Below are 26025 nucleotides of genomic sequence, written 5' to 3'. Positions count from 1 at the left end.
AGAGAAGGGACAACTCCCCGCCCTTTCTTTATTGTTTATTAGACCTGATTTTGTTTCTTTTGTCTTATTGGAGAGATAGTACATTTTGAAGATGAGATCTTTTCAGACAGCCTAGGCGAAAGATAATCAGGGTTCCCAGGAATGAAACAATGCCCTCATTAATTCATATTTCTCTTTTACATCTCTCTTCTCAAGATCGGAGGAAAAGGGTTTTTACATTGGGTAGTAATATTTCATGACCTTGCATGTTTGCATACCAGCCTGTAGTGTGGTGAGTGATTCTGACTCTTCACTGTATTCACTGTCACCGATGTCATTGGTTGCCTTGACACGGAATTTGTAGGTGGTGAATGGCTTCAATCTGCAAATAGAATGCAGGGTTATCGGGTTTGGTTTTGGAAGAAAAAAATCCCACTGTCTTCTGCCTGCTAAGACCTACATTCTAACTTTGTTTTTTTGATCCAAGACCAGCAAATTCTTCCTAAGGTCTTTGGAAAAGCATTCTGGATGTAGTTATGGGATTCAACATACCTAGTCCTGTTTCCAGACTTAAGAGTAAATTATAAAAATTGAGTTCAGACTGGGACGCCAACCTTTAAATGGGGTCCTTGACTTATGACCAGTTAGGACCAGAATTTCTCTTGCTAAGCAAGACAATTAAGTGAGTCCTGCCTGATCTTTATGACCTTTTGGGCCACAGTTGTTAAGCAAACCACTGCCATTTTAAGTGAATCAAATGGTCATTAAGCAAATCCGGCTTCTCCAACTGACTTTGTTTGTCGGAAGCTGGCTGGCGAAGGTTGCAAGCGGCGATCCCATGACTCTGTGACACTGCAGTCATGCTGGTTGCCAAGTGCTTGAATTCTGACCGCGTGACCACAGAGATGCTGAAACAGTTGTAAGTGTGAGGACCAGTCATATACATCACTTTTTTTCTGTGCCCTGGTGAATTTGTCAGTCAAGGATTACCTGTACGCAGTCGTAGATTATCTGGCTACCAACAGTCTGACAAATTGGAACAGTGAACAGCAGTTTCCCTTTCTAAATAAATGTTGTGACTCATCTTCCCTCCTCTCCTCAGGTCTCCAACCGGGCCTTTTATCAGACTCCTAGTCTGATAATGAAGATAAATGGTCTGTCATGACTCCAGCCTCGGCCCTGGCCCCATGCCCGGAGAGGATTCAAGGAGTGAAAGGACAAGCCCAATAAACCTCACTCATACAGTGTGTGTTCCTTTGGCTCAGCCTTCAGAGCAGGAAGCCAGCTAGGTGGTGGAATTATCCGGGCCTACTCCCTCTGACCCCTCCCTTTCCCAGACGCTGACAGCAGATCCAGCTGAAGACAATTCAGAGTAGGAGGACCCTCGCTTCCGGAGATCTGAGAGGCGACGCCAGCAGAAGGAAGGGTGGGGCAGGCCTGGATAAATGCTGAGTCATGGAGCCACACCCCACAGCCCATATAAAGGACCTGCTTTTGGCATTCCAACCGTGAGTCAAGCAAAATCTTATCTAGTTTGCTGATATCGGATTCTATCGCTGAAGTCACAACTTGGACTCCTGCCTGCCCTGATAAACCTCGAAGGAACTTGGCAAGCTGCAGAGGCTTCGTTGCTAAGTTTGTTACGGACTTCCTTGACTCGTTCATCAGAGGGGGAGGGGGACACGACAATAAATGTCTCTCGCATCGCATCAGTTCCTGCCTCACCTGCTCACAATGAAGGATGTGGTGTTGTGCTTCACCGACGCAGAATGCAGCATCCATTTCCCATCAGGGAGTTCCCGTGTTTGCACAGTATAGTATCGGACAGGTGAGAGCCCATCACTGCCTGGCTCCCAGGACAACAGCACATTCCTGGCCTTGACATCTTCCTGCAGCACAATGGGCTTGCTGGGTGGTTGGGGACGGTCTGGGAGAGAAGATAGAGACAGATCACTGAAAGCTGGTTTTTCATGGGATGAAAAAGAGACATGGCAATGAGAGGGGTAGGCCGGAGATTATTTTCAGGTTGGTACAATGTGCACAGGAATCCTGGCCCTTTATTAATCTAAATATGTATTTTTTTCCCTTCTGTACTCCATCCCAAACATTATCTAATTCAGGGGTCTCCAACCTTGGCAACTTTAAGCCTGGAGGACTTCAACTCCCAGAATACCCCAGACAGCAAAGCTGGTTGGGGAATTCTGGGAGTTGAAGTCCACCAGGCTTAAGGTTGCCAAGGTTGGAGACCCCTGATCTAATAGGTTTTGATGTCTAGTATATTCACTGGTTTCCTACAGACCCTTTCCATTTTAAAATGTTGTTTCTATGCGATCACAGATGGTTCGTCCATTCATACAGTTTATAGTGATGCTTCCAACACCCACTTTTTTTTTAAAGTACAGTATATTAACTCTATGAAAATCATTGGGTCTGGATGACCATTCTGAAAGCAGAGCTGTCCTTTGAAGATCATTTGACGGCCGTCTCCAGGAGGGCCTTCCACCAGGTTCGCCTGGTTCGGCAGTTGTGCCCCTTTCTTGATCGAGATGCCTTGTGCACAGTCACTCATGCGCTCGTTACCTCTCGCTTGGATTATTGTAATGCTCTCTACATGGGGCTCCCCTTGAAGTGCACTCGGAGGCTTCAGCTAGTCCAGAATGCAGCTGCGCGGGTGATAGAGGGAGCTACGCTTAGCTCCCACGTAACACCGCTCCTGCGCAGACTGCACTGGCTACCTGTGGCCTTTCGAGTGCACTTTAAAGTGTTGGTTATGACCTTTAAAGCGCTCCATGGCTTAGGGCCTGGGTACTTACGGGACCGCCTGCTGTTACCAATGCCTCCCACCGACCCGTACGCTCTCACAGAGAGGGACTTCTCAGGGTGCCGTCCGCCAAACAATGTCGGCTGGTGGCCCCCAGGGGAAGGGCCTTCTCTGTGGGGGCTCCCACACTCTGGAACGAGCTTCCCCCGGGTTTACGCCAAATACCTGACCTTCGGACTTTCCGTCGCGAACTGAAGACACATCTTTTTATTCGCGCGGGGCTGGCTTGAATTGAATTTTATTAATTTTAAATTTTTATTAATTAATTTTAAATGGGGTTTTTTAGTCTAGTATATTTTAACCTATCAGGCTAATTTTAAAATAAGTTTTTTAATCTGCTTTTTAAATTGTATATTGTATTATCTGTTTTATTTTTGCCTGTACACCGCCCTGAGTCCTTCGGGAGAAGGGCGGTATAAAAATCAAATAAATAAATAAAAATAAGAGCGTAGTCGACAAGGTTTGAGGATTAATAAATGAAAGGCACGGAGTAATGCAGGTAGTCCTTGACTTACGACCACAATTCAGCCCAAAATTTCCATCGCTAAACAAGATAGTTGTCAAATGAGTTTTGGCCCATTTTACAATCTTTCTTGCCACAATTGCTAAGTGAATCATTGCAGTTGTTAAGTGAATCACTGCAGTTGTTAAGTAGTGAACCTGGTTTCCCCATTGACTTTGTTTTTCAGAAGCTTACAAAAAATGATCACATTAAACCAGGACAGTGCAACCATCATACATACATGCCAGTAACCAAGTGGCTAAATTTTGATCATGTGACCATGGGGATGCTCTCATAAGTGTCATAGCGGTCATACGTGTGAAAACCGGTCTAAAGTGACTTTTTTTCTGTGCCGTTTTAGCTTCAAATGGTGTTGTGTCTCGCCCACCCCCTCTCCGCAGCCGGGCCCCTCTCATCTCCTGTTATCTCAGCCAGAGACTGATAATGCAGATGAAGGGCCTGGCATGCCTCCAGCCCCCAGTCCTGGCACCATGCCCGGACAGACCGAGCAAGACAAATGGCCTGGCATGCCTCCGGCCCCCGGTCCTGGCACCATGTCCGGACAAACCGAGCAAATAAACCCCTCCCCCACAGCATGTGAACATGAAGAACCTGAAGCCAGTCACGAGCTGGAATTTCCGGCAGCTGGAGGGTGGATGGATCCATGCTTCCGGAGAATGGAGAGGCGATGTCAGCAAAAGGAAGGGAGGGGCAGGCCTGGATAAATGCTGAGTCATGGAGCCACACCCCATGGCCTATATAAAGGATCTGCTTTCTGGCATTCTTTGAGTCAGGCAAAGTCTAATTTGGATTGCTGAAGTCACATCTTGGACTCCTGCCTGCCCTGAGAACTCTGACAAAACTTTGGCAAAGCTGCAGAGGCTCTGCGGCCACGCTTGATACAGACTTCCCCGACCCGGCCGTCAGAGGAGGAGTGGGACACGACAAATGGTGACTAAATGAATTGTTGTAAGTTAAGGACTATCTGTAACAATCTGGATGTTTTTTTTTAAAAAAATTCATACTGAATTTTACAAAAAATCCTTTGCTTATAAGGTACAGCAGAGTTCATTCAACTGCTTAAGTAAGAAGAATGAGAAAATATTAACAAAATTAATGTGGAGAAATGGTGATCAGTTCAATCATCATTAACTATACTACAGGCCTATTAAATGAATGCCTTTGATATATGGCCATTGATATTCTATAAAGCTTTTACTCCTACTACAATTCTTAAAAGATGAGCACCTGGGGCATATTTTTCCTGGAGTCTGAAAGAAAATGAGTTTTCCTTGAAACAGGCTCATTATTAGAAGAAAGACTGATGGGTTTTCAACAATAATTGATAATTTATTACATGATACAGTTGTCTGCAACTGTCTTCGTAAGAATCTGATTTGTAATATACAAATTACCCATTCCTATTTTTTAACACCTGCTTAATGGATTGTTATCAGTGCTGAATCCAGAGAATTTTGGTTTGCTCCCTTGTGAAATGCTAACATTTGCTTGCATCTGCTACTTAAGAGAAAGCCATTCCCGTAGATCTCCTGAAGGCTAACCTTCTAATTTGTCAGGAAATCCTTAAAAGCAGAAACATTTTGCAGAATTAAATTGAAGGCTTAAAGCCCAATTGGATGTCAGTCTCGACTTATTGAAGATAACCTCCACAGGCTGAAACCTTAAAGTGAGGGGGAAATGAAATGTTGCTTCTTTCTCTCTTTTCATCTTGAGCTACGCCTTCCTTCCTTCTTTGAGGTGTTTATCTGTTCAACAGCACCTCCCTTTTCTCAAGATGTCCTCCATGCACTGAAATGGAAGTTATACATACTGGTAGCTCTTCTCTCTTTGAAAAAAAAAATGAATAGTGATTTGTGGGGAGTGGTATGAGGAAAGGAAATGTTGAGTGCAAAAATGGCTGAAAATGAAAGGATTAATTGCAATACCAGTTTGCTACTCAGACATACACTGCCTTAAGATAATTTTTAATACAGTCCTTGTGAGACTAGGCAGAAGCTACCACACCTGAAGATTAAAAAAAATGCAGGGCGGATAAAAGCTAGGAATCTTCTTTGAAAGATCCCTTCGAGAGATAGATAAGAAGGAACAAGGTTGTTAAGGAAACAAAGGGGGGAAAAAGTCACCCAAACCAGACAAAAGAAGTTGGACCTGAGCACATGTGAAAACCTTCCCCAAGTCCCTTCAACTGCTACCAAACTTATTCAACAAGGCAAGAATAGCTGCCAATCTTGAGAATAAACAAAGCAAGGGCTTTTGGAGACAAAAGGGGCCCTGAAGCCTGCCCACTCTTTGAATCTTCTTTGAATCCAGACTTGGCAGCTTTTGTCCCTCTGACTAGTAACTGACAGCCTAATTGAGAAGGATGCTCAGTTCGTGTGTGTGTGTGTGTGTGTGTGTGTGTGTGTGTGTGTGTGTGTGTGAGAGAGAGAGAGAGAGAGAGAGAGAGAGACAGTGACACAGAGACAGAGAGAAAGTGCAAATGTACATTGTGAGCAGTAGTTTTGCTGTTACTTTAAATTCACTGGTTCTCTATGTATTCCAAAGAACTGGTTGTGCCTTAGTGTTGCGCTGAAAGTGATTTGAGTGTAGCTGTTGACCAGGGCTGTGAGTGTGTTGAGTGAATGACCATACATCAAAAGGGAGGGAGTGCACCTGTAATATTTTTATGGCGTTAATATCCTTAGGAACAAAAATAGACTCACTGGGAAGACATGCCTAATTTTTCTCCCAACGCAATTCTGGACTGTCTTATGTCCCACCCTAATTACCTCTTTTTTCCGTAGTGACTACTAAGGCCTCTGCAGCTTCACCCCAGCCCTTTCGGGTCTGCGCTGTGATACGGAAGAGATAGGTGGACTCAGGTCTGAGGTTGGTAGCAGTGAACTGACGGGCGCTGGGGCTGAGGACTTCTACGTTGGCTGAATTGGCAGTTGTAGTGTTGAGGCGGTGAGTGATCTGGTATGCTGCAACAGAGTCAGAATAGGACTGGGTAAGAAAAGGTTTGGGCAAAAAGGGACACTGCCCCATAGAGCTAACTTTGGGGCAGCTGAAGAAATAATTTTCCCAATTGAAGTAAGCTGCAATCATGGGAGTAATCACAGTCTGGCCCAGAGGTCTGATGTGAGTTCCCCCTTTTTTTTTTTACTTTGCCACAATTTTTCTGTGGCCCTGTTTGCTCTTTAGAAAGACAAATGGGAGAAGCTCAAAAACTTGGCTCACTCTGGATCAGAGGTCTCCAACCTTGGTAACTTTAAGACTTGTGGACTTCAAGTCCCAGAATTCTGGAACTTGAAGTCCACAAGTCTTAAAGTTGCCAAGGTTGGAGACCTATGCTCTGGATTACAGTGTCTTACCTAGAATGATACCATTGGGAGCAGCAGGAGGCTGCCAGATTAGCCGTACAGAAGTTATTCTCACTTCAGGGAAGAGAATGCCCACCGGTGGGCCCGGCACTGGAATACATCAAGGCAAAGGAGAATGGATGATTAGGTTGAATGATTCAGGTATATGTTTATTTATTTATACAGGCAGTGCAGTGGTGGGCTTCAAAAACTTTTTACTACCGGTTCTGTGGGTGTGGCTTGGTGGGTGTGGCAGGGAAAGGATACTGTAAAATCTCCATGCCGTCCCCAATCCAGAAAAATCCCCATCTGCTAGGATTTGGGAGGCAGAGAATAGATGGGGACGGGGCTAGTCAGAATTTTTACTACCGGTTTTCCAGAACTGGTCAGAATCTGCTGAAACCCACCTCTGAGGCAGTGACTGGAATGCACATACAAACACAGATATATGCAATCGATGCTACCAGACACTAAAATCAGTGTCCACAGCACAGGGTGTGGGCACGGGGAGTTGCTTATAAGGCAGGATCAAGTGTTTATAATGACATTGACAATGCACTGGACAGAAGTCCAAGCTCTCTGACAGCAAATATTGGGTTCAAGAATCTCAACAAGCTAGGTGGGATGGAACCCAGTTAATATTACAAGGATGTGGAATGAAGTTCATGGGGGACATGCAGAGAGGTGAAGGAAAACTGCTCTTCGGCAGATCACTGAGAAATGCACGAAGGATGCAAAAGGAAGTTTATTGTAGGTTTAATAATTTAGAGAAAGGGTATGATTAGGGCTTGAATTATTGAACATTCTAAATGAAGATAGTGTTGATGTTTGGTTGGTAATCTTTTTAAAAAGTAAGCATAGCTAAGAGACAGAGAATTACGGGACACCTACCATCATCCAGTGTGCGCTCAAGTATAGGTGGATTGCTGGGCACACCATCACCAATGCGGGTGAAAGCAAGCACCCGGATCTCATAAAGGACATATTTTCCCAAACCTATGAGCTGGGCACTCCGAGAAGCATTGCCTTCTACTAACCAGAACTGGGCCCTGGAATCTGAATCCTTTTCCTTATACATGATCTAGAAGAGAAGATGCACCAATGATAAAAAATAAAGGCTAACAGTCCCCTTTCCCCCAGTGATTGAGTGGCTCAGACTGCTAAGACAGTCTGTTATTAACAACAGCTGCTTGCAATTACTGCAGGTTCAAGCCCCACCAAGCCCAAGATTGACTCAGCCTTCCATCCTTTATAAGGTAGGTAAAATGAGGACCCAGATTGTTGGGGGCAATAAGTTGACTTTGTATATAATATACAAATGGATGAAGACTATTGCTTGACATAGTGTAAGCCGCTCTGAGTCTTCGGAGAAGGGCGGGATATAAATGCAACTAAATAAAAAAAAGTGATAATCAGGGGACCATTATTAATTGGCATCTGTTCTTGTAAAGTTGATAGGATGAGAGCCCTGGATAAGGATAAGGCATGGCATTGAAAAACAGGATTTGAAGGAGGGAAAATGAGGAGAGGGAAAGAAACAAGGCCATTTTGTGGGAACATAATAATTAAAAGACTGAACAAAAGGAACCTTCTAAAATGATAGGGTCTGCAAGCAGAGATTCAGGCTCAAGCTGGAAAAAAGAGAATAAGATTAGGTGTGGAGGAATATGCTGCTTTAGTTCAGCTCTTGGCAACATGGCAAAAGAGAAAGCAACTAGGAAAGGACTGCCAAATAACATCTGTATTTTTAATACTCACCTTGTAGCCTAGGATAAATCCATTTCGATCCGCTTCAGGAATGTCATTCCATCGCACTAGCATAGAGGTAGAAGTGGTAGCTAGTGCTGAAATATTGGTGGGTCCAGACGAAGGCACTGCATGCACAAAAAAACACAGACAAGAATACACATTGCTACATTGTCCCTCGCATGTTAAATTCCAAGCAGGCAGTGATAAGCCTACCAGCAGGGGTGAGCTGCTGGCGGTTCACAGAGGATCAGGAGAACTTCTAGCTAAGATTCTGTGCCGTTCGGAGAACCCCCAAATCCCACTCCTGGCTGGCCCTGCCCATCCCACCCTTCCCCTCCCAGGAGTCCCCACATGGCCCATTTTGGATGCAGGTAAGTGCAGGGCGCGTGCGGAGGCTTGGGGAGGGCGAAAAAAGAGGCCTACCAGCAGTTCAGGAAGGCCGGAAACACACTCATTTCCTGACTTCAGAGGGCCTCCAGAGCCTGGGGAGGCCATTTGTGCCCTTCCGGAGGCTTAAGGAAAGCCACTGGAACCTGGGGAGGGCAAAAATGCCCCCCCACCATGGTGCAGGAGGCTGACTTAGCCACACCCACCATGGCCATACCCACCCAGCAACAAGGCAGAGAACTCCTTGCTAAAATTTTTGAAGCCCACCCCTGCCTACCAGATTGTCTTAAACAACTGGAGTGGAAAAGAATACCTGACTCCCGGGTTCGCCCCACCACAGTCTGACTCCATGGCCCAGGCCCAACAGCATTGAAGGCCTGCACCTGTATACGGTACTCGGTCCATTCCTCCAGGTCCTCAATGGTGAATTCGCGCTCCACACGGTCATGGATGGTGTTGGTCAGGGTGTGGCTGCGCCCATCAAGACGTGAGTAGCGCAACCGGTAGCCCACCGACTCAGGGCTGCCATTGTATTCACTCTCTGGCAGTGGCTGAGAAAAGAGATGGCCCATTACTATTTGCTGGTATTCTATTCTTCTCTAGAATGGCTACATCAAACAGGGTAACATCTGCCCTACTCAACTGAAGAGCTCCTAGCCTTTGTAAAACAGGTACAGTTTCAAAGGCTACCTAAGAGACTGTGACTTTTATATACACATGGTGAAATAGCATTATTTAAAATTACCTTGTAATTTTCTTCAATTGAAATGATAAATACAGAAAATGGGCTTCCAGCCAATTCATTAAAAAAAAATCAGAAGACATGCAAAAAGAGAGAAAAGTTTCCCTTTTTTTTTGTCTCAAAGGAATGCATATGGAATAACAATCAATTTGAACCATAAGGTTTTGAATCCTAATTCATGTGCTTAAGGGAAAGTCATCTAACTTCTGAAGTCTTCTACCTCCAATACAGATATTTCTGAAAGTTTCTGATTTGGCCTTAAGAACTTCCAATATAGTCTCAGCAGATGGTAGCATCTGTCTGATCATATCATATCATTCCAAGAAGAGTCAAGAAGAGTTCATCCTGGTTAGTATTTCGATGTGCGATCTCAGTGACTAGACCGGGAAGTTCAAAATCATTTGGGCAAAAATGGTTATTAGCAATTTCCATAACAGCCATTTCCATCTACATGAATATATCTATAAAGTCACATCATCAGATTTTTGACACAACTGAAACCTTAATTCTTTCACTGAATTTAATTTGGTAGCCTCTCAGTCTTAGACAAGGGCTGGTCTTAAAGTTCCTGTTAGGGGCGGCAAGAATTTTATGGCATGAGAAAATTATAATCTTGATTGAGGGAAATGGGACCATGGATAAGTGTATATGTGTTCATTCAAAATTAAGCTTTATTCAGCTGGTTCCCCCAGTGAAGTCTTCTACCTCCAAAAATACCTAGCATGGGAGTAAAGGAAGAACAGCCCGATGATGCTCCTTCAATTCTCCTCATTCTGACTTTGATCTATACTTCATTTTCCACTGCTTAGTTCTTCCCTTGCTTATTACTTTTTCCTTCATTGTACTTCTAGACCCTCCATTTTACCCTAGCATGATAAATGACAGAAAGGGTGAAGCTGTATTTCAATTGCTCAATATTTCACTATAGCGATATTCCAAGTTTCTGATCCAGCCTCGATGAGTATTCTTAGCTTCATGGGAGTCTCTCTACTAATCTTGAATTCAAATTGATTATTGTAACAAACTATTGAGGTTTGTCTGGCTCACTAGATAAATAATGGTAGGGTGGCCAGCCCACTGAGATTTGCCCCTTCTCCCCTGCTTTGTTATTGTTTGCATTTTTCCCCTCCAGAAACAATTATAGGGTCCCCTTAGGCTACAGTTCTTACCATCCATCGTAGCCAAAGGCTGGTTTCACTGGCTGTTCGTACTGTAATATTGGCAGGAGATACATCAGGTGGAGCCTGCAACGTCTGGATCCTGCGGGAAGACAGGCTGGGTGGACTTGTCCCCACAATGTTCACTTGTCGCATCCTGAAACTGGCGCCAGAGAGGAAACGGCTTAATGTTGGAAGGGAGAAGAGCACAGCAAATCCTCCAGGATTTTGAACTTCCACATTCACATGCCTTTGGTGATTTTTTTTGCTTTGTTTCTTCCCCTGTTCCTCTTTCCTCTTAATACCAGTAGAGGAGCCACAATATGTGATACATAAAACCATACAAATATGTAGTGCCCTACAAGTGTGTTTTCATAAAGCCCACATCTGAAGCAAAAAAGAAATTATGTGGGGATTGGGCTACATGTTCTAAACTGTATGTTGGGTTTTCCAAGAAAACTTTAATGGGGAATAGGTCTATCAACAGGCTTTAGCCATGATTTTCTTATGGAGCCTCCATGTTTGGTGGAGATGAATTTTGTCTTGAGCCCTATTTTGGGTTGTTTTTTGCTCAGTTCCAATTGGACTTTATGAAAAGATTGCTTTTGATCGTCCTCTTCTTCTTTATATTCTCATCATCATTGTCATCATCACCATCGCCTCTATAGCCATCACCACCCTTGCATTTCTTTCCCTATGCAACTACAGTAATACAACAATATAGCTTGATTGAGATCAGCGTCTTTCCCTCTTCATACCACCTAGTTGTTTTTTTAAAAATAATTGTATTATTTAATTGAATAACAGAATAAAATATAAATATATACAACAGTGTTTTAAAAAACAAGGGCCTGAAAAATGATGTTGTAAGTAGAACAACTCCCAAAATATTGCTTGAAAGCCTTCATTCTTGATTTCTTGGTCAGAAAAAAAAAATTCTAATGCAACTATGGGCAAAGAATGCATTTCTGTAAATCTATTGTTGAAAAACATGTGTTGATGTCTCCTTAAATGATGGGTGACATTTTTTTCTGGCTTTTCCCTTCTTCCCTTGATTTACCTATAATACGTGTAGGGATTGAGATTGGGGACCTCCATGGATCGAGCCTCTGGTTCATTAGAAAGCTGGTGGATGAGCATCCACTCTTCACTCTCTCCAGTCTGACCCATCTGAAAGCATGCAAGGTAGAGTAAAATTGGGAAAGTACACCATCGCCTACTTCCCTAGTAAACAGGCAAAAAACGAGTTAGCTAACATAGTAACATTTGGTATTTATGTTTCCAGGGAATGAAAAGCAAGACTGCTTTTATCTAATGGTAAAATAAATATTTAGACAAGCTTGTTAAAAAAATCACAATAGTTTACTTGGGAGAATAGATTACAGCCATCTCATTATTTGTTATTATTCTGTTATTATGTTGCCGGTCTTCAAGCAGGAAAAACGCATAAACATGGAATACTTTAGTACATGCACACAAAAAAAGAGAACAATAAATTAAATACACCACATTGAAAAGCTCTTTATGGAATACATTGGCCCTCCCCGCTATCTTTGCTTTCAGTTAGTCTTTGAGATTTCAGAAGGATTGCTCATTTTCAAATCAAGGATTTTCTGCTAGAAATATTTTAGAGGTGACTATTTTTGGAGATGATTGGATGAGATTTATTTATTTTATTTATTAATCCAATTTCTATACCGCCCTTCTCCCGAAGGACTCAGGGCAGTTTACAGCCATATTAAAAATACAAAAATACACATAATATAAATAACAAATTTAAAAAACATTTAAAACGAATATATTAATTGGCCAAATTGCTAAAACGGTCAAAGCCGACATAAAACCCTTTACAATTTAAAAGCTATAATTAAAATACATTTAAAATACATTTAGGCTAGTCCCGCACAATTAAATAATATATAAATATATATATTCCTATATAAATATGAAATATAGATTCCTATATAAATATGAAATCTTGAAGCTATGTAGTATAACTATGTATCAAATACCTTTCTGTTTATTGCTCCAATGGTCAGCTATCTCTATTTACTGTTTCCTAGGTATTCTAATTCCTTTTATTTTTGCCCTCAGCCACTGTGGTACTTGGTCAAACTAAGTTTGTCTCTCTGTCTCTGTCTTCGTTTCTCTCTCTTTCCCTGTGTCTTATTTCGATCTGAAATTGTAGATTTCAAGTCAAAACCTTTACATGAAATGCAATGAGAGGGAAGCTTCTTTAACTTTCATACAACAACTCGATGAAGAGCTATAAAAGAGATGAAACTTCTGCTGCTTTTTTTTTAAAACCAGCAAATGAGATCTGCCTTACCTGAACTTCTACCTGCCACCTGGAAATGGAAGTCTTCCCATCATAACCAGGGCGAAACTGAAGTGTGACTGAACGGGGACCAATGTTGGAGATGCCCAAATTAGTTGGGGCTCCAGGGAGCTCTGTGAACAAGAGAGAGCAGAGAACATGGAACTCATTTAGCCATAACATAGACAATACCCACTGACCCAGCTACACTACATACAGAATGAAAATGGCATTTGCCCAATGTTTGTACTGATAATATACTTTACTAGTCATGGCTTCTCCACTCTGGTACCCATCAAATGGATGACTTTCTACATCTGTGATCATTAGCCTGCACAGTCTTCCCTATGAACCTGGCTCATGGATGTTGAAGTATCATTTCAAAGACCCTAGGATGAGGAGAACTGAACTAATCTAAAAAATGTAATAGGAGCAAACATAACATGCGATTTGGTAAGATCTGTAAGAGGGAAGACTGGATCGCACTTTTCAAAAAGAATCTCTGAGGGAAAAAGAGGATAACCAACATATGCTATACACCATGATGCAAAGATAAATCGCCATCAGTATCAGATAATCAAATATGGTCCTGCTCAAGAGGGCACAGTGAGGTAAGGTGCATTAGGGTAGAAAAACAGTCTAATGCTTGTGTAAATATGTGCCACATCTAAAGATTAGCCTCTTATTACAATATTTGTTGACAGCTACAGAAACCCAAACAAGGCCAATTCTAAACCTAGAGTCTAGTGAGTCAGGTGATATGCAAATTCTTACAGTAAAATAAAAATAAATAAAATGTGAAGAGACTATAGAACCTTGTTTCCTAAAAATCTTGGGCTTCAAGGAAACCACTGCTTTACTAAAAGTGTCCTAGTATGTTATGAAAGTTGACAAGTCATACAAATAGCTTTTGGCACGTAGTCTCTATGCCCTAAAATGCATCACTTAATATAAGTTCACAGAATCTGATTACATTTGTGCTCATACTTAATGGGTAACAAAGCCATTTTCTAAGGATAGGTTGGTTCAAGAAGAGACAACCTTGAGCCAAGAAGCATCAGAGAAGAAGCATTGATTCCTGTCAGGGAAGCAGAAGGTTCTCAAGAATTAAGTCCAGAAAGCAGTACAATTTCTACAGGACTAAAAACATCCGGATCTCCCTAACAATTACTAAGATTTTGTCATTGCCCTCATCTCTTGCTTGTTTTTTTCTACCGAGCACCTGGCTAGTCACTGCAGAAAATGAATCCAGGAATAAATAGGCCTTTGGTCTGATCCAGCTGGAAGGATTAAGCATCCATCTCTTCTGCCTGCAACTCCACAGAAAAGAGTGTTTATTAGAGCAGCGCAATGCTTTAGATTCAGTTTGGAAGAGGTGCTTTGGAATGCATGGGAGCATGAAAGCAACATCTGTCTACAACTTGTTAAAGCTTTTGTATCTCTCCAAAGCATTGGAGCCTATGAGTTTCACAACATGTATAGTGTGTGTTTTTTGTTCCCCAAGCATCAAGACCTGCCAAACAGCAGCAGATAATCTAAATGACCCCAACCTCAGCCCACAATCAAGAAACAGGAATAAACAACAAACAGCTTTTGGTGACTGACATGGTGGCTTATTAATGATGCATTAAGTAGGATCGCCACCTACTTGGCTCAGGCTTGATATTGGCACAGGCTTCAAACAAATATCTAAAGTGATTTGAATATTCATCAGATTCAAAACTTCCATCTCATGAAGGTCACCAAGGGAGCTGACAGTGTTGTCTGTAATTTCATATTCATTACTTTGATGTTTGTTAATTTAATAATGCTGAAGTCTGAGAGTAGTTGCTTGTTGTCAGATTGTGACGGGCGTGTTATGTGCCTGAATAAACGAAGCACACACACACTCAAATTAATTGAATTACTGAAAAGAACAAATATTGAAATTAATTGAGATTGACAAAGTCAAAGTTCAGTCAGGCAAACTGAATTAAATCAGATATGGAATATTATGTACTTCAGAAAATGCACCTTCAAAGCTGCACAAGAAGGTAAGAAAAGGCAAGAGGCAGATTCATTCTTCATTAAGGGAAGGACACAACACCTTAGACAAGGTTTGTTCCTTGCTAAATTTTGTTATGCAATACAGCAGAAATATACTGAAAAAACATTGTCCCCTTATTAAGATTCATTGTAATTATTTGTATTCATGTCTTCCTTTAACATGTCTTGAATTTGCATTTGTAGTTTTAAAGGTCCAAAGTGTCATGATTTCTATTTGCTTAGTGTTCCAAACTGATGCTCCTCAAAGCCCTGGTTAAGAGTTCAATTAGGGAAATTTCCTGAAACTAGCTGAATCAGTTTGAGCGCTCAGATCAGATCTACAGGTTCACTCTCTTGGAGAAGAAGGTATTAGTCTTATTAATTTTCACAGCAGGTACCAATAGATTCTGAGACAAGACAGGTTAGCAGCTTTCAAGACGCTAGGATTTCTATCGCTAGTATACAGACCAGATATAGAACTGCTGTCCAGAATAACTGCCAGGAATGGGGGAAACCCCCCCCCCCATCTTTTTTGTACTGGGAAAAAGTACAACATCTTTTGTACTTGTACTGTTCTTTTGGACAACTGTCCAAAAATATATGTGGGAGGGGCACAGAAAGGGTGGGAGAGGGAGATACCTTTCCTGTTATCATCTCTTCCCTTTTTCTGAAAAAGAAATCAAACCCGTTAAGCAAGAAAAAGATAAACTTGGCCATCCCTTTCCTCACAAATAAACATCAAAAATCTACAAGGAAAACTTGGGCAATGATAATTTTCAGTAAATGATTGATTGAAGTATATTATCTTCTAGTGGAATTCTCCTTGTAATTTGAAATATCGGATCGATCGGTTTCTCTCTGTACTTATTATTGGGTTTGTAATTCATTTGTATGTACAACCGCCTTTCTATCATAAGTTCCTGTCAAATGCATCCATACATTGGTTGTAAACAAAGAATTGTCCCCTGCATTGTATTCTTGTAGAATTTTCATTCTAAGCTAAAGGGCAGAGACTGAGGGGTCTCTGCTAAGCCTGGCGATAAGATACTAATTGCTGCAGGAAGACCAATAAATCAAGCTTACCTGGGGGAACCCCAGAAGAAATGGTAGAGGAAGAAACCAGTCCTTGTCCCTTGGATGTCATGGCTGCCACTTCAATAGTATAGGTGGTCAAAGCAGTGAGGCCAGTAACACGATACTCCAGGGTGACATTGGGGAGGTAGTGTGTGACACGAGTGTTCGTACGGTTGTATTCCTCCCAGGAGATTCGGTAGCCTAAAAGAACCCACAATGTATATAGATACCCTACACATCTTATATTCCTAGCCAGGATACAGACAAAAACAAACTTAAATAACTCAATAAAACCTTTAAAATCTAGCAGAGAGAGAGAGAGGCTGCATGATTTCCCAAGAAATAGATATCAAAAGTCTGGTTCCCAAAATATTTATACTGAAAATTTACCTACAGCCACTAATTTTATCCTTAGATCCTCAGCAATATGTTTATTCTACCTCATGTATCCTCATTATTGCCATCCTAAACATGGACAGGGGAAGCAACAATCAGTATCTAGCACAGGGTTGTCAAACTCAATTTCATTGAGGGCCGCATCAGGGTTGTATTTGACCTTGGGGGGGGTGGGCGAGGGTGGGCGTGGCCAGCTCAATGTCACCCGTGTCGGGGGCACCTGTGGTGGCCAAGTGTTATGGCAGGACTTGCTCGCTCTCTGCCAGTGAAAACTGAGCTTGGGGGCCCCTGTGGGCCAGATCTAACCAGTTTGACTTAGACTTTTAGTTTGACATCCCTGATCTAGCAAATGCCCTGTCTCTTGTCCTTTATCTCCATGTTTCTTTGCATGGGGAGAGTAAATAAAGTGGAAATCTGTTCTGTTTAACCCAAATGAAACATAGGCAAGGCAGCATGGTGGTTTGACTTCTACTTCAGCACTGGTGAAGTAAAAAAAAAAAAAAGAAAGACTGGTGCCTTGTTTTGAGCTGGGCAGGGCAAAGAGTGAACAAAGTGAAAGCTTCTGGCAATGGGCAATCACCTTCCCAATAACTTAGATATTAATGCTGCAGAACTGTTCTTACAAAATTCCTTCGGATGTGACACATCTGAGCAAGGTCATGTTTAGGTATAGGTGTGCTATACCTAAACCACAAAATTTTGGGGACAGATAGAATGAAGATTCTGAACTGACATAAAAGCTGTATGTGGAGGCCCCCAGCACTGAACTTTAGTTTCCACCTGTAACCTTCTTAAGTAGTTCATTATCTTTTGCTAATGGTGACATATCCTCAAGATATACTAATTACCTCTGCAGAAGTTTACCAAAACATAATTATAGGGATGTGCTATGCTGGAGGTGGTTGATTGATGGAGACAAAGTCCACTCCTGTACCATCTGTGCTCTTGGTTTTAATCTTTTATTTAATTGTTGCTAATCTTAATTTAATGTTATTAAATATTAATAAGATTATATAAATATTAATATTAATCCAATATTTGAGGGGCTGCCAGAGACAGGAGGGGTCAAGCTATTTTCCAAGGCACCCAAAGGCCAGACAAGGAATAATGGATGGAAACTGACCAAGGAGAGATTCAACCTAGAAATAAGGAGAAATTTTCTGACAGTGAGAACAATCAACCAATGGAACAGCTTGCCTTCGGAGGTTGTGGGAGCTTCATCACTTGAGACTTTCAAGAAAAGATTGGACTGGCATTTTTCAGAAATGGTATAGGGTATCCTGCTTGAATGGGGGGTTGGACCAGTGGTCACTAACTGGTGGTCTGTGAGAAAATTTTGGTGGTCCGTAGAAAAATTATTTGCATTTTTTTATATTGCACTAAATCAAGGGTCCTCAAACTATGGTCGCTGGGCCGGCTACATGCAATGAATGTTTGTGTTGCTGCAGAGGGTCTCCCACTTTGGGGTCTTTTTGTGCAGGTTGGAGAGGGGCAGAAATTCCCACTTGGGGTCTGCTTCAGCTCCTGGTGTGGGGCTTTGAACAAAGGCTGGAGAGAAGTTGTGCTGGTGGCGAAGAGCTGGAGGGCCTTGTTCCAGTGGGACTGCATCATGGCCTGGAACTGACTGACCATCTCAGCCCACTGAGCCTCCAGGTGCCGATACCTGGCCTTGCACTCCCTCAGGTCTTCTTTCTGCTTGGGAAGCCTATGCTTGTAGTCCTCAGTGAGGTGCTTCTGCTGAGCCTCCTTCTTGGTCAGATCCAATTTGAACTAAGCCAGCTGTTTTGCCATCTCTTTCTTGTGGTGGCTGCTTGGCTCCAACAACTGCTTCCTGTTGGAGCTCTAAGGAGCCCAGGCTTGGAGGCGAGGAGTGACTGGTAGGGGAGGGGTGAGTAGAGGCCGAGGAGGTGCCCCTTGATGTGAGTGACATTGAGTTGGCCATTGAGTTGACCATGCCCACCCAGTCACATGACCACCTGGTCACTCCCACCCAGCCAGTCATTAGGCAGATCATATTAGTGGTCCGTTGGGATTTAAAATTATGAATTTAGTGGTCTCTGAGGTCCGAAAGGTTGGGCACCCCCGGACTAGATGACCTATAAAGTCCCTTCCAACTCTGTTAATCTGTAATCTAATGCTTTTAATGTTTTATACCTATGCTTTTATTTTATTGTAAGCTGCCCAGAGTTACTCAGGTCAGTGAATTGGGGAGCGTATACATCTAATCATAAAAATGAATGAATGATGAATGAATGAATGAATGAATGAATGAATGAATGAATCGTCAAGGATGAGCCTCTTAATCTGGAAGTTTGTCTTCTTACCTGTTAAAATGCCATTCTTTTCCAAGGGCTCTTGCCAGCTAACCTTCAAAGATGTGTCTAAGATCTCATTGAAGCTGAGATGTCCCACTGGACCCGGAACTAGTCAAACAAAGAATCCATCAGCCAGAAAATTACAACAGAACAACCATTCTGTTAATTCTTCAAAAGGATAAGCTATTGTCCCCGACTTTTCAGAGGAATACATTAAACCTCTTTGAGAATGGATGAAAAGTAAGCATCAGGGCCTTCAGAGAAATATGGCAGTTTCACCAATCAAAAGCTAGACCTTTCAACTGAGGTAATAACAAGATTTCTGCAATGGAAGAGGGTGTTTAACACATGCTGCCTGGTGTGTGTAAGGAAAGTGCAGGCCCTTAGTTAATGCACATATAGGAATCCAAGAGCTGGGCCTAGCCCAGCTCCAAAGGGAAAGGCCGTACCGTCCTCATGGGTGCGCACCAGCTGTGGCGGGCTGCGGGGTCCATCGCCTGGAGTAGTGAAACACAGGACTGAAGTGAAATATTCCGTGAATTTCTTGAGACCTGAGATATAACCAACATGGATATTGTCTTGGAAGTTAGGCCGTACTGTCACCATAGTCATATCTTCTTCTTGTACTGGTTCCCAGGCAATCAGCTGAGAGAAAATGAATATAATCATGTTTTGATCAAATTAGTCTAGGTAAATACGTTGCACAAATGCAAGAAATAATTAATTAAACCCGCCAGTGAAATAAAATAAATCAGGAAGAAAGTTTATTTAGGCATGGCAAACAGTGCTACTTAATTAAGTGAAAACAAAAGAGTCGAATTAAAACATTTTTTTTCTTCCTCAGGTTTAAACAAAATTTGAGATGTTATGTGGGGATGTTACTTTATTTTCTGCCCAAACAGACCACAATATAAGGTGTTCTTACACAGAGAAATATTTAGTAAAGGTTATTCAAGAAGGTTTCCTACAGAGGTAGGTTCTATCATCCTTCACTGGTTTTCTCCATCCATCCATCCATCCATCCATCCATCCATCCATCCATCCATCTATCCATCCTTTATCTAACTTTACATTTTATCCCAACCAGGAAATAAACAGATGGCAACATCGCATCACCTCAGATATGGGCATTCCAAAACAGCTTGGCTTTTAAGAACTTTATTTAAAAGTGGGAGCTAATCTGATCTCTACAGGGATGTTGATGCACAATGTGATAGTGTAGCACACAGCCTCAGCTTTCCAAAGCTCCTGAAAGTATGGATTTGCAACAGTTTCTCCCTCACAGATCTAATAGGTAAGTCAAAGTTGTTTGAAGGAGGTACCCATGTGTAAAGACATGAAGGCTTTTATAGTTCAAAATTATATAGGTCATCCTCAACCTTACAATCATTCGTTTAGTGATCATGTGAAGTTACAACGGCATCAAAAAAAGAGACTTATGAGTATTTTTCACACTTACGACCGTTGCAGCATCCCCATGGTCATGTGAATTTGTATTCTTGGCATACTTATGATGGCTACAGTATCCTAGGGTCATATGATCACCTTTTGAGGCTTTCTGATAAGCAAAGTCAATGAAGAACCCAGATTTGCTTAGCAACCAGGTAGCTAAGTTAACAACTTCAGGGATTCACTTAACAGCTGTGGCAAGAAAGGTTGTAAAATAGGGCAAAACTCACTTAACAATTGCCTCACTTAGCAGCAGAAATTCTGGGCTCAATTGAATTCGTTAGTTGAGAACTACCTATACTTTGCAAATTTGGGTATTTTCTTTCCTCTTCTAGATTAAACAAATATCGAATATGGTGGCCAGTTTATGTTTTAACTTGCAATTCTCAATGTTTTAATATTTTAAACTTTAATTGTTTTATATTGTTATTAATGGCAATATAATCTACCCAGAATAGTTTAAGAATGAGATGGGTGGCATATAAATTTAATAAAAAAATAAAATAAAAATATTTTTTTCTATCTTATCTCCCCTACACACTTAAATGGAATATGCACTTTCTAAATGCACACAGAATCTTGGTTTCGGAGAAGATTGTGTGTGTGTGTGTGTTTTTAAAAAAGACAAAGAATCCTTTTCTTTGTCTTTAAACTATCCCCTGCAAGTAGTTGTTACAACAAATGCCCAAATAAAACTGTCAGTAAACTCACTCATTTATTGTCTATGCCCAAATTCAGGGATAAAAGAGATGAAAAAATTACAGAAAAGGAGATAATAAAGTTAGAAAAAGATAATTTATTCTTCAAATTACATTCTCTGATTCAGTTAGCTATTTTTTCACTGCAACTTCAGATATAAGTGCTAATGCAATGATGGCTAACCTTTTCTGGACCGAGTGGCCAAAACATGCATGCGAATGCACAAATGCGTGAGTGCCCCCCAAATCCGAAAATGCAATGTGCGCACCCCCGCGCATGTGCCACCCACCCCACATACTCCCTGCACACATGTGTGGCCCCCCTATGCACTCCCGTCCAGCATGCGTGTGCACATGGCCCCCTGCACGCACCCCACCCCGTGCATGTGCATGCAGGCCCTTCCCGCACACGCCCTGAACCCGGTGCATGCACATGTAGCCTCCCCTGCCCCCCGCACATGTGCAGCAGAGACCTGAAGACCAGTTGGCTGGCAGGAGGCACATGCGCATGCACAGCAGAGCTGAACTGGGGCAATGGGTCCCATGCCCACAGGGGGTTGTGTGCATGTGCGGGGGGCAAGGTGTATGCACGGGGCTTTGTGCGTATTGCATTGTGGGGGTTCAGGCACAGCTGCGCGCATTTGCGGGTGCCCATGCGCGCTTTAGGCACTCAGACCAGAAAAGGTTAGCCATCACTGCCATAGTGCAATAGAATTACATTGGAATAAATGTGTGACAATTCAGTCCTAAATCAGCAAATTTAGTCTGTGGGAAATGTACAGTAATCAAACATCCATACAGATGCCAATCTTAGATATTTATGTTTACACAGTCAGATCCTGTAGAGGGCTTAAAGAATGGCTTTAAGGTAGAGTTACTACTCTGTCAGTTTCAGGTAAGTGGACTTGAACCTGGGCCAAGAAATTATTTTGAGTAAATGTCTCAGACAAGCTTCTCCCAGTTCACCCAAAGGTAGACAGAGAAATGAGAAATCACATCCAGAGTTGCAAGACTCTTTTACTGGAGCTGCTACAATAAAAATAGACCTAAATGACATTACTTTCTTAATCTGGTCTGACTTGTAGAGCTGAAAGATCCTAAATAAAGCTTCCACATTTCCTCATGTTTCTTATTAAGGTTTTTGTGAGCAGATGGCTAAAACGCTACTGACAACTTTTTTCTCTTTTGACCTTCAAAAGTATCCTGGACTGGCTGCTCAGATAGGATTCTTCCTCTTGTCTATTAGGGATGAACTATTTTGTAGACTGGCTTGAAAAGCAACTAGACAAGCAGCGCTACTGTGAAAAACTGACAGGCAATGCACCATGATGCACTGGATGATTGTTGCATGGATGATTGGCATCATTTGTAAAACACCATATGGTATACTGCCTAACATTCTCCCTTGCCCTTCCTCTGCCAACATGAGATCTCACTAATGTAGTTTCTGTTAGGCAATGTTTTCTTGGGAGTGTGACTGTAAGGTTAAAGCTGAAGTATGCGTACATAGGAAAAAAAAGACACACCTATATGTATTGTTCAGAAATTGATCTGGTCATTTTTTTTTATAGCTCTCCCTAAGGTCATTCCACCAACATTAGGCTACTAACCCTAGCTTTTAATTGCTAAATTTTTACTTAGTAGCAGCAGCAAATAAAACATTTCTGTAGTTCTCTAGTATAGTCTGCTTATCACGACACTTTTATACCAGACTTTCCCAAATGATCAACAGATAGCATAGCTCATAAAATCATCTGCCACAATGTCCTACCTGTCAATGACTACTTCAGCTTCAACCACAACAATACATGAGCACACAATAGATACAAATTTAAAGTGAACCACTCCAGAAAATATGACTTCAGAGTTGTTAATGCCTGGAATGCACTACCTGACTCTGTGGTCTCATCATAAAACTCCCAAAACTTTAAGTTTAGACTGTCTACTGTTGACCTCACCCCATACATAAGAGGTCTGTAAGGGGCGTGCATAAGAGCACCAGTGTGCTCTACCATCCCTGTCCTAATGTTCCCTTTAATTGTATTCATTTTACATATTCAGTTCATGCTTATACTTATATATATTATTTAATATGTACTCGACAAAGAAATAAATAAAATCAAAAATCAAAAAATCAAGAGTGGCAACTGGATATTCCAGCTCAATCCCTCCATTAATATCACTAGATTTTGGCCATCCCCCTGTACTCTCAGAGGATGAAAAATAATAATAATAATAATATTAAAAAAAACTGGAGAAAAATGTGATCTTTGATCACGACAGGTTATAATCTGAAATAATCTATTTCATTTTGTTCTAGTTAGAAGTTAATATACATATCTGGAACATTTCCTCTATGTACAAGTGTTTAAATCCTTGGATAACAGCCAGATGGATATAAGGTTCTTGAAGTAAAATCCCGGTTTACCATCTCATTCTTGACATTACTGATATTGGCTTTCTAAGCTAGGTGGATGTGGCAGCTGACCTACATGTCCATCTGTTAAACTTTGCTAGCATCTAGATTTACATAATTTAATGATTCTGGCCTCAATCCCTACTGCACTATTAGTCAAAATGTTGCTTGAGATCCTCATGGGATTTTAACAATCCTCTTCTATATCTTTCTGTTTCTGTGATCTTTTTTACTTCCTCTAAGTCTCTTCAAAGTCATGTGGGAAGAAATTCATTGGGATTAAAGGATGCCAATTCTTCCTCTGTGGCAGGGAAATGTGCTGAAGGGATAGAGAATTAGGCAATGTGCTGAATGCCTGTGGGTTTTTTCTCTCCTAGACATCTATAAGACACTGAAACCATAAAGGGCCTTATATATATACATATATTTTAACCAGATGAAATTGTCAAGAGTTCTGCCACTTTCCCCTTCTAACCAAGCAACAGGAAAAAGTAGTATCTATTGTGCTGTTTGGTTTTTAATCAGGGTAGAAAGGGTAAAGAGGAAGAGATATTTACTAATCAAAGGTGATGGAAAATGTGGTCCAGAGAGAATATCAGGTCACCATCATGGCCAAAGAGAAGAAAAGGGCTGAAATCCAAAAAAGGGATTCCAAAGGCAGTTTCATTTCTAGCTTAAAGCAGCAGTAAAAACAACAACAACACTGAATAAACAGTACCATCCAGGAATTAAGCGGTTATAGTGTATTTATTCAGAATCATATATTAGAAGCTGGACAGTAGTTATATCAAACCACAAGCTTTAAATTTAGCTTTTTAAATGCAGACCTGACTACTGTACAATTTGCTTCAAAGCAATGGGTACTAGGATATCCCCCAGAGAAGGATAAATTGCTGAAGAATCTGAATCCCTACTGAGGTAAATTTGGCAGGGTGAAAGAGGAATTTCTATGACTCTTTGGTTCCTTATTGTGGGAGGAAGACATTATATGAACTCTGAGGAAGGGGAAAAAATTGCAACTCTTTGAGGTATGTTCAAGACCTAGAGAACTTGGGAAACTACCGGATTCATACAAGTTTATCTATATTTACTCTCTTCGTACAACTTTTCTGGGTCCTTTCTTAGATAGGAGCTTCACTGATATGAAAAGATACTGACAGTGAAAGCTCGTGGGAGCTCAGTGGGGAATGGAGCATAACTTCCCTTTTTAATACTGGAGCTCTGTCTTTGTTCTGTAAGATGAAAAGCCCTAAAGCTGCTGGGTCCACACTCCAGAAGTAACTGAATTTCAGATTATTGCTTATTAGAATTAATCAATCCTTATTTTATTGTTTGGAAGAGCAACACAAATGATAAAAGAAACCAGAGGGTTCTGTTCTTGGATATGCAGCTTGGAAGAAAATGACTTTTCTTAAAAGAAAAAAACAGTTAGTTTGTCCATAAAATAGGCATAAAAGAAGATACCTTTCAAATGAACGAAGGACTGCCAAACATAGGACAACACAGGCAGTTTATTCCTTTGATGGCTGTTCACATTATCTACCAAACAGTGCTTTTAAAAAAAAGCTGGATAATTGTTGGGAAGATAGGCTCAGAAAGATAATTTTTATTGAAAGTTGCTTAAATATCAATTATGGAAAATTTAGTTTAGTTTTAAGAAGTATGTGTTTTTATCCTTCCAAAATAAGTCCGATTAACCGATGCTGATAACAATGCATAATCAACTACTTTGTGATGGTATTACATGCAAGAATGTTTGGGTGCTTAATTGGCAGAGTGCAAGATAGCCTATAGCAAGTTAATTAGATACTAATTAGGCCTCCAAAATACTAATCAAAAATACTAAGTGGCATTTAATAAGTATGTTAAGTATCCTTCTTAACGTTGGTTATCTCATTTGGCAGCAATTAAATTTTCAAACTCCTCTGGAGTAGATTAAGAAGCAAGTTTTAATTATTTAAATTCAATTTAATTAATGCAAATCTGAATTAATTACAATTCAGAATTTAGCACACAAGTCAAGTCTTCCATACAAGTATTATCTTTTTGTAAATATATTTTAACAGATAAGCTTGGAGCCATGAAAACAGATTTTTAATTAAAGGAGAACTAAGAAAGGTCTTCTTTTAAAAGAGCTGATGATCAAATAACTGTAAATTAAGAGGATTCTTCAGATTCATATGCAGTGAGAGTTTAAGTATCATTAATTGTATTCTCTCTACCGGCTATTCTCTCTATTACTTTAGACAAGAAGCTTCCTCAAGAAAAGCAGTGACAAAAAAACTTTCATTTTGAAATCCAAGTTGCCATTTCATTTTGGAGCACATGGGTGCACTAGTTTGCTATAGTACAGTACATTCAGTAAGTAACAGCCATGGAGATGCATAGTTCTTATAAGAGGTTCCCATTTAACACTACTAAAGAGGAATCATATAATTAAATTGGTCTTTTATAGCTAGCTCTGGGATGATAGGAAAAAAAGCAACCCAGAAGCAAAGACATATTTTGCTAGTCATACTGACTATTTAGTGGTTGCTTGGAGGGCGGGGCGGGGGGGGGGGAAGTTGGATCTGCTTATTGTTATGGTTCACATATTACTGTTCAAGGAGAAGGCGGGTCAGATTCTGTACCATTTG

The 26025-nt window shown here is 41.2% G+C and overlaps 1 protein-coding gene across 6 annotated transcripts in view; it reads right to left on the bottom strand.

Annotated features, from left to right (window-relative positions):
• Positions 1-26025, bottom strand: part of SDK2 (sidekick cell adhesion molecule 2) — a 455605-nt gene that overhangs the window by 42992 nt on the left and 386588 nt on the right. For all 6 annotated transcript variants that reach the window (XM_058169595.1, XM_058169596.1, XM_058169597.1 and 3 more), the window contains 13 exons: positions 19276-19471; positions 18836-18934; positions 16125-16316; positions 13029-13150; positions 11760-11869; positions 10712-10862; positions 9114-9351; positions 8423-8538; positions 7556-7745; positions 6677-6775; positions 6092-6286; positions 1705-1906; positions 258-361 (listed from right to left, as the gene is read on the bottom strand). In XM_058169595.1, the coding sequence (XP_058025578.1) occupies positions 258-361; positions 1705-1906; positions 6092-6286; positions 6677-6775; positions 7556-7745; positions 8423-8538; positions 9114-9351; positions 10712-10862; positions 11760-11869; positions 13029-13150; positions 16125-16316; positions 18836-18934; positions 19276-19471 (2014 nt within the window). The remainder of the gene's footprint in view (positions 1-257; positions 362-1704; positions 1907-6091; positions 6287-6676; positions 6776-7555; positions 7746-8422; positions 8539-9113; positions 9352-10711; positions 10863-11759; positions 11870-13028; positions 13151-16124; positions 16317-18835; positions 18935-19275; positions 19472-26025) is intronic.

The sequence above is a fragment of the Ahaetulla prasina genome, chromosome 2, assembly GCF_028640845.1.
Source record: "Ahaetulla prasina isolate Xishuangbanna chromosome 2, ASM2864084v1, whole genome shotgun sequence".
Taxonomy (NCBI): domain Eukaryota; kingdom Metazoa; phylum Chordata; class Lepidosauria; order Squamata; family Colubridae; genus Ahaetulla; species Ahaetulla prasina.
The sequence above is the reverse complement of the archived record's forward strand: the minus strand, read 5'-3'. Positions and strand labels throughout refer to the sequence as shown.